This window comes from Phoxinus phoxinus, assembly GCF_949152265.1.
Source record: "Phoxinus phoxinus genome assembly, chromosome: 5".
Classification (NCBI taxonomy): domain Eukaryota; kingdom Metazoa; phylum Chordata; class Actinopteri; order Cypriniformes; family Leuciscidae; genus Phoxinus; species Phoxinus phoxinus.
In genome coordinates this window covers 37,341,192-37,350,929 of record NC_136880.1, presented here as the reverse complement: position 1 = coordinate 37,350,929, position 9,738 = coordinate 37,341,192, and the positions used below count along the sequence as shown (strand labels likewise).

General features: G+C 40.1%; 1 protein-coding gene across 1 annotated transcript in view; it reads right to left on the bottom strand.

Moving 5' to 3' along the window:
• ephb1 (EPH receptor B1) overlaps window positions 1-9,738 on the bottom strand; it is a 229,684-nt gene that overhangs the window by 19,112 nt on the left and 200,834 nt on the right. Inside the window, exon 12 of the mRNA XM_079613436.1 lies at window positions 8,695-8,910. Coding sequence (XP_079469562.1) covers window positions 8,695-8,910 — 216 coding nt within the window. The remainder of the gene's footprint in view (window positions 1-8,694; window positions 8,911-9,738) is intronic.

Sequence of the window (9,738 nt, the reverse complement as noted above, 5' to 3'; positions counted from 1 at the left end):
GGTGTACCACAAACCAAACACAAAACATATATACAATGATATAAAACGACTCATACCTTGATAAAATATCCACCGCACACCCCCATCTCACACTGATGTCAACAAACCAATGCTGCAAAATTGATGAATACTAGATCACCTTGTCTAACTGCTTTTAAATTATAACCCGTGGCCATTCGCTTTCTCTGTGGGCCTCACGGATCTAATTTGCTTATATCTCCTTCACTTACATTAATTTCAAATTCCAGTCCAAATTGTGCTGCAATAACATCAGCAGGCAAATCAGACGTCAGGGGAGCTGGTCCAGATAGCAGTAGGCTAACCGTGCGTATCTAACCTTTCGCCCCCTCTTCGCGGTCCCGTACCGCCCCGCCACCGCCCAGACACCCAACGGGGACAGTGCAAATTAAACCACGCTCGCCTAATCCTTTATCATCCGTTCCTTTCAATTTCCCATCCAGGATTTTTAATATTAGATTATGACCTTGTCTTTCATAACCAGGTTAAGTATTCTTTTTTTTTTCCTCTCACTCTTTCTTTTTCTTTTAAGAGTTCTTTGTGCTTAAATGAAACGGCACTTGTACGCCACTGTGAACTGTTTTCACTGGGATCAAGTCTGTCGCATGGCACTGTGCCCATGCTGCAGGTCAAAGGGCAGATTTCATGTTTAAATAATGACAGCCGAGGACAGCTGTGCGGTAAAATGGTGTTGATATCCTCCGTAACTTGCTAACCAATCTGCTCACAGTCGACATTTTACAAGAGAGGCAAGAGTCAAGGCTGCATAAACCCATGCAGGAAATTGAGACTGAATTGATAGTTCATATTGACTAAAATAAATCACAAAAAAATGCTGCTGTACAAATTACATACTAAAAGGGCAAACAACAGTTTTATAACTGCTTGTACATATTTTTGGGGTTAACGTGTAAATTGACCCCGCTGTGGACATAGGGAATACCTAAAATTGAGTGTCTTGTTGAGGAGAGGTGTACAATTACTGTTATTAGCGATAAAATGAATGAAAATCCCCAGAACATGCATTGAAGAAAACACACAAGGCATATTTAGGGACCAGAATATCATAGGGCTCCAAGAATCCACTCAGAACACCTTCACAACCACCCAACAACATCCTGGCAACCAGCTAACAACCAGCTAGCAACATTGTAGCAACCACACACAACACCAGATCCAAGCAACCACCCATGAAACCCTAACAACCACCCAGTGACATCTTGGCAACCAACCAGAAACCACAACCACCCAGAAACCTCCTGGCAACCAACCAGAACCCCTCTTGCAACCACAACCCCCAGTATCATATAGCAACTGGGTGGTTGCCAGGATGTTGCTGGGAGGTTGTTATGGTTTTATGGCTGGTTGCTTGGATGTTGCTAGCTGGTGTTGTGAGTGGTTGCTCGGATGTTGTGGTCGGTTGCTACAATGTTGCTAGTTAGTTATTAGAACATACTGTAGCAACATTGACATCCGGACAGGTGCTTATCAAATTTAGTGAATCGTGATTTCTTGCAAACACTTCATTCGTTGTGTGAACAAACAAGAGGTCTCTGTCTCTTTCTCCATTACACACACACAAAGAGACACGTAACACGACACCCCAAAAATTCCAAGGAACACACGTGACAGAACACCCACGTCTCCAGAGAGATACGCACACACACACAAGAGACTTTTCTTCAAACGAATCATATTTAAAACATTACCAAATGTATTATGTGTTGCCATTTATATGTCATGACAGTTTTGGGATTTAGTGTAAGTTTTAATGTGTAGTAATCAAAATCTAAATGCTTCTAATCTGTATATCTTATGTAACTTCGTTATCATATAATCCAACCTGAATGTGTTTGATACCATTTTAAATCTTGAGACCTAACGGAGTTGAATCTCGATAATAGACTGCAATGATATGATTATTACTAGATGAATCCTTTTTAGTCATAGAAATGACTAAGGCAAAGCTCTGTCATAAACTACACAGACTGGGGTCTTCTGGCAGGACAAAGAAGATTCTCCCGCTCCCAGATCACTGAAGGTGATTGGACAACGCGCCGAACGAAGGAGTGACCCATACAGTCTTTAAAGGAAAGAGCAAAGCTCTTCCTGCGCTCTCTTGCTCTCTGCTCCCTGCCTTCATCACTGCTCATCATGTGACGTCTCCGATCTAAACTCCCTCACGGAGTTCCCTGCTTTTATTTTCTTTATAAAGTTTCTTTTGTTTAATTTCCAAATTCCACTTTGTTCGTTTCCACCTACGAGTCGAACGAACGGAGCCTGAATTCCTTCAGCAACTTCACTTTCAACCAGCTTTCAAAGCTCCCGCGGAAACGTGCTCTGGCAACGAGCACGCGCCCGGCTCCGAAACGACACGGGAGAACGCGCCTCAGACACGAGAACACGCGCATGCTGGACACAGCTCATCACACACAAACGAACCTTTTTTGCAAGTATCAAACTCTGACGAGTGTTAATGTTTTAAGGTTTGTTTTGATTGATGTCTCTCTCAAAGGTCTGTGATGTTTGCTGTTCTATGGTCACACGGGACCATTCTCTCCTTCTCTATCTCTCTACAATCTCAGCGCGTGCTACGGCGCGCGCCCCTCCCCAACTCTCTATAACTCTCCTTCTCTCATCAGCTGTTACCCGTTTTTGTCTTGTCTGTTTAATGTAAGTAACTGTACATAGACGTATAAAACCTATAATCACTATGTGTAATCCGTTATACTCTGTAGTTTGCATTTATTAAAACAATATATTCAAGACTGTGTCTGTGAAAAAACGCTCGTAAAACCACAAACGTCAATGAGATTAAAAGATCCAAGAGCTGCCAGAGCTCTTATTATTTACTAGTTTTAATTTTATAAACACAGGAAAATTAATGTTCACGGCCAGAAAATTAATGTTTCTTGGAGGTTATAAGGAGATAGCTTTACTGAGAGGTTGATGGGTGATCTTTGATGGTTTTTGCAGGACAAACACCTATTTGATCATTACATGAATTTCCCTTAAAGGTTATCTCATAATCGAAATTAAATAAGATTATTGATATCTGAATGAGGAATTATAAGACGTTGTGATCAATTATTCATATATTCGTATAATCTAGACATTTTCAATTTCGATAATTTAATGTAAAGTAATATGCAGAATATTAATCATATTCATGATTAGTTATTAAAATTCCCTATAGATCATTTGAGCTAATTCATACGGACCAAGAGTCCGAGGCATATAGATTACAATACTAACAACTAGAGCCCGACCGATATGATTTTTTTGGGGGCCGATGTCGATACCGATATTAGGAGTAAAAAAAGCCTGATATCGATATATCGGCCAATATTATTTATATATTATAATACAGTAGCAATATTATTTGTGTATATTATAGAACAGTGTCAAAAGTTTGGACACACTTTCCCATATGTGTACATACTTTTGACTGATACTGTATATAGAATACAGTATACAAAAACAGAATATAAATACAAATGTTGTGATCAAACACTTGTGTGACAAAGATATGTAATGGAGGCAGGGTGAATGATAGAATGAGAATGATACATTTGAGCTGTAACCAAAATAGTTTGCATTGCATGTTTCTATTTTATATTATATTCTAAATACTGTTGCATAATCTTCACTAATGACTTTGTCTTTTTATTTAGTCACGTTATATATAAAAAAAACTTGTTATCTTCTATTATTATTCTCAATTCCTCTAGTCTCTACCAGTGGATGAAGTACTTGAAGTACACTGAAGTAAAAGTAATACCATAATGAAAACATGTTTAATTACATATGTACTAAATGTGAAACTACTCATTATGCAAAATGGCCCAATATAAAGTGTTATAATTCTATAAATTATTGGAAAATTACTTGATGTTGTAACATAGCGTTATGGTACAATGGGCTGATACTGTGTCTACACCGGACGCGGCTGTTGTCGTTCGCGTTTACCGCGGCAGAGCACCCATTACAAAGCATTTTTGTCCTTGGCGTCAGTACGTCATAAATATCATGATGCATCAGTTTACTGTTGGAGATTTTTCGCTGCATCCAGTGCAGACAAACATCACTGATTATTATATAATCGGTTCAACTTTTTTTTTTCACATCGCGTCCTCTGTCTTGTTCAGGCAGCAGCAGACAAGCAGTCAAGCGGTGTCTTAACGGTAAGTTGCTAACTAGTTACCAGTGCGGTGGTGGCATGAGTCTCTTGAATGGTGATTTAATGCTACTTTGTCACATGGTGAGACGCAATGCTATAAAGTAAACAATGTCCCTGTCTTTTACTCTCACAACGAGCTTATCATACTTGTTTGATACATTAGCTAGCTAGACATGTTTCATACCTAATGCTAATGTGTGCACATCTTACACCGTGTCTGAAGAGACTTCCTTTTACTGAAGAGAAAGGGTTGGCTGGTGTCACTACAGTGACATGGGTCGCCATTAGCAAACAATGGAGCGCGCTCTGCTGGACAAATGTAGTTACACAATTTATAAGCATTTTATACGCGTTCTCTGTTCTTTAAAAAATCATATCAGCGTCATATCTGCGTTATATATGCCGATACCGATATATCTGCGACAGGCTCATATCGGCCAATAAAATCGACAGACCGATAAATCCGTCGGGCTCTACTAACAACCACCCAGCAACATCGTGGCAAACAACCAGAACCCCCCCTTTGCAACAACAACCCCCAGCATAATATCCCAGGACACCCTGAAACCCACCCAGCAACCACCTAGAGCAACCCAGTCTCAGACGTGTGTGTTGTGTTTTTTAACGGTCTGCCTGGAAACAAAGATGCTGCTATGCCAAACCACCTCATGGAAGAAGAACGGCGACGTGTTTACAACAGTGACAATGAGCGCTTATCAAAATCGTATTAAAGTATGACTTTTAAAAATATGTCCAATAGTACACACCGGTCTGTTATTGTAGGGACATTGACGTTAAATTTTTTTACACCCCTAAAACATGACGCAGAACAAAAGGAACTGTGATTAGTCCAGAGTCCAGACCTTCTACCGTCAGTCTCAAGGTCTGGCTATACGAGACTAAGAACACACTAACAAAAAACACAGAGCAACATCCTAGCATCCATTTAGAAAAATAAAATGCATACCACAAAATCTAGTGTTACTTTAAGATTCTAACAAAAACGTATCCCTTGGCATAAATGAAAGCATAAATCAGTGTTCATTCAGAATGAATCTGGCTCTGTGATAGTGACCTTGAGACTTTCCATCTAAATGCTGTTTTACACTATTAGAATTGTTCAAAGCAAGCTGTTGTGAGATCAGGAAAGATTAAGAAGCATAAAATGAGCACACATGTTGTTCTGCACTGGGGACTGACACACACATACAGACAGGGAATGTAATAACTGATGGGCTTATATTGGCTTAGGTACCTGTGACACTTCAGACTACATCACACACACACACATACACACACACACGCACACACGCACGCACGCACAAACACACACATTTCTTGCTCTTACAAAGATATTTTTAGCAGATGAACAGACTGTACATGTACAAACTCCCTTCACCGGCTTCCTATTAAGTTTCGAGTTGATTTTAAGATCCTTATGTTTGTTTATAAGGCATTGTCTGGCTGCGCACCAAGATATATTTGTGATCTTATTGTGCTATACTGTCCTGCTAGGGCACTTCGATCTTCAAATCACTTGCTTTTAAATGTGTCACGAAGTCGCTACAAATTAAAGGGTAATCAAGCCTTTTCTGTGGCTGGACCCAAGCTTTGGAATGCTCTGCCTTATGTGAGGTCTGCTCCTTCATTGGACATTTTTAAATCTACTCTGAAAACATATTTTTATTCTTTAGCTTTCGGAAACCTGTAATTGTTGTTATAGTGTAGTCCTGTTATGCACTATGTACAGCACTTTGGATCAATTTGTATTGTGTTAAAAGTGCTTTATAAATAAAGTTTGTTGTTGTTGTTGTTGATGGTGGTGAGGTCATTCATACTCTTTTCAACACAAATGGTAGCTCTACTGCTTGAGCTACAGGAGCAAGAGTACAGGAGCAACAGTTACAGTTCCAACACTAATGCAACAATACCAGACAACTGTTTTTTGATGGTCAGATGGCTTTTTGTGTCATAGGCCAGTTTCCACTGCCAGAAAACCAAGTTGGGCAGTGTGAACTAGTTTAAGTGACAGTTCTTGGCCAGAATAAGTCGTAATGTGAACCATTCTTGACACTAACAGGCAAAAGTCTGGCTAAACAAGACTATACAATTGCACGAGATGCTAAAGGACATCAGACTTTAACACCTGGAACTGAGAAGACAAGTGTGGGAACACAACTGAAGACACTGAAGGAATTGAAATAGTGAATAAACAGGAAAGAGAGAATGAGCATGTCACTTTCCACAATCTGGCATGACTCGGAATGGAGAGGAAGAGGAAGAGGGAAACAGAAAGTGACAGAGAGGAGGGTGGCAGGGTGGGGGGGTGTCACACATTCCGATCCCACCTCAGTGTAAATGGTTTTATTTTCCTTTTGCAGCACACAGCCACTGCACTTGTCACGCTGAAGTCTGTGTTCATGCTGAGAAAGTGAGGGACAATTCTTTATTTCTTCACTTTCAATTTCACTCCCTTTTCAATATCATCTCCTCCAAGACCAAGAATCCTCCAGTTTTTGGGTGAGGAACTCACTGGCTAGTTTGTGTGTGTTTTAGAACAAGATTGTGTTATCTTCAAGTTAGACACAGTACATAAATCAGCTGAAAACAAATTTAAAAAACAAAATGTCCATATGACAGGAAGACAGATGGGCAGACATACTTACAAATGTCTCATCCTAAGAGTCCAGTACATTACTGTACTGTGTGTCCAGACTGAATGTGACTGAGCTGTTTAGGTATTACATTTTTCTATCCAGCTTTGGACGGACGAATGGATGGACAAACATACAGACAGACCTACAGACAGACCTACAGACAGACCTACAGACAGACAAACAGACGTATACAGTAGATGGATAGATAGATAGATAGATAGATAGATAGATAGATAGATAGATAGATAGATAGATAGATAGATAGATGTGCACACTCACAGTCAATATGTACATAATCAGTGTTCTGTCACCAAAAAGGAGTGCTTGATGGAAAAACCTGTGTCCTTTCATAAAACAGTGATATTGGACACAGAGAGTGATTCATTGGTGAAAGAGTGACAGAGTGAGAGATGAAGCAACATAATCAAACAACCTGAAAGATCAGCACTGCATGGATGGATGGATGTGTGTGTATTTGTGTGCTAATCACATCACAGCAACTTAAACCTTCATGTCTTCTGCAAATCCTTGGATAAATTCTACAGCAGCTTCCATGGAACAAAACACTGAAGGCCCTTTCACATGACTAGTGTCAACGTTCCCCTATGCAATGAACTCAGTAAAGAGAAAGAGAAAGATCAAGCTACAACTACTATGTCCGACACACAGGCAGACAGACAGACAGATAGATCAGAAATATGGATGGATGGATAGATAGATTGTGTCGTATAATTTTATCAACCTAAACCAGGCTGGCAAACAAAGGGCACGAAATGTTGACAAGCGAACCCCAAAATGCCCCCCAAAAAACCCTGGGGGGTAATTAAATTCTCCCTCTATCAGTAAGGAAGACAGAGATGTCACATCAGTATCGCACCCCAGTTCACACCTTTGCTTCATATCCCTGTCAATCAACAGTCACCACAGGACATCATGTTTGTGAATGGCGGCTGCCTTTGGGGCTTAATGAGCTTTCACACGTTTCAAGAGAGACAAAACGTTAGCTAAATATTCCCTGTCTGTTGTCTCGTCTCCTTATCCGCCTCACATCTCTGATCACCAGCGCCGAGGAACCACCCGAGTGTAAAAGATGAAATTGTTTGCTTACAATGCATGGGACATTTCCATGAGAGGTCTGAAGTGAATTTAAAACGCGTTCAATAAAGGATGTGACCTAGGGCTGTTTTTCTCCAGTGCAGAGGAATTATGCACTGAAACGGTTGACCCTGCTAAAAGTGTGACTGTCAATGTACTAGCACCTCCGAAACCAGCCTGAATACAGAAATCATAACAGGGTCTGATAAGACGGAACAAGACAATGAATTATCAGTAAACCCAGATAATTACCAACGTGGTGAATCCACAGTACCAGACATAGCACAGTGCTCTGAATAGAGAGTCTTTAAAGAGGCAGGAGAAAATAGTATTTCATATTAATATTAAAGATCTGCAGCACAGGAGGGCTAATGATGCCTTGGATGCCTATTAATGATACATAATAGAGAATTCTGGAAGTCTGAGCGCTTCATTTGGGGAGGAAGGCTATTGGAAGTCCAGTCACTTGGCTTTGTTCAATCACACACAGAATTTAAATGCAGTTTTTTTTTCAGGAAATGGTTGTGTCCTGTCAGGGAGACAATGCACTGTTTCATTCTGGAGACATTTTAGGAAATAAAAGACAATAAAGCATATATGAATGAGAAAATAAAACCAAAGCATTGAAATTAAGGACAGTATATCTGTCTTTTCAATTACCTCAAGCAAAAGTGCCAATCATGGCAGCTATTATCTTCTGTTAAAATGAAGAGGTGAGTCTGATGTCCCTGGACAATGGCTTACCAGTGAGCTGGTATAGGTGGGGTCAGAGGTGTCTTCCTGCAGATAACGGGATAGGCCGAAGTCCGACACTTTGCACACGAGGTTGCTGTTGACCAGGATGTTGCGGGCAGCCAGGTCTCGGTGGACGTAATTCATTTCCGACAGATACTTCATCCCTGCAGCAATTCCCCTCAACATCCCCACCAGCTGGATCACCGTGAACTGCCCGTCGTTTTGCTACCACAGAACACAGATATCACATGACATTCACCAATATGTCAAAGCTCAATCAAACGAGCTCTCGGCCTTTACCTGTACACGTTTTTGGTTCTATCTGGTGGTTACTCTTGTGAGTCCCTTTAACATTTCAGTTCAGTTCAGTTCCTTAACTGAGTTGAATTTGAATAGGGGTAGCAAACATGATGTGGAACTCCAATCAAAAATTAAATGTAACAAATTTAATTTAATTGAATTAGAATATTTGACTATATTAAAGAAGATTTAAAATATGAAGATTTGAGACAGGTAGATGGGTAGATGGATAGATGGATAGATAGATGTTCTGAGACATGGATGTACTGTTAGAGACATGTTAAATAAATAAAATTATTTCATTTTATAAGGCAAACCCTTCAATAATTTGAGTTTGAATTTGATTAACTGCAGCATGGACAAAATAAATATAAATAAAATAAATGTAATAAAGTATTTGCACAACCATAAAAGAAACATATTGATTTAACTTTTTCGAGCACCATTTGTGTTTAACACTTCATCAGTAGCGGTCTAAAACATGTTAACAGCACACAGTGGGGGACATTTCAGTTCCTTCGAAACTTCTGTACACAGTCGCCATGTTGCGCAAGTGAAAGCTTTGAACTGAATGCACGATAACAAACAGGGGTGGGGGGGGGATGTGGATCGATGGTGACGCTACTCGGATGTGGTGGATTTTTAAGCCGACTTCAAAGAGAACCTTTATTGCGGCACCAGATCAAAGCTAGGGAGAACCAATCCATGAGATTGAAAAAACGGGCTGAACATCGATTAAGCAGTGTACTTCTT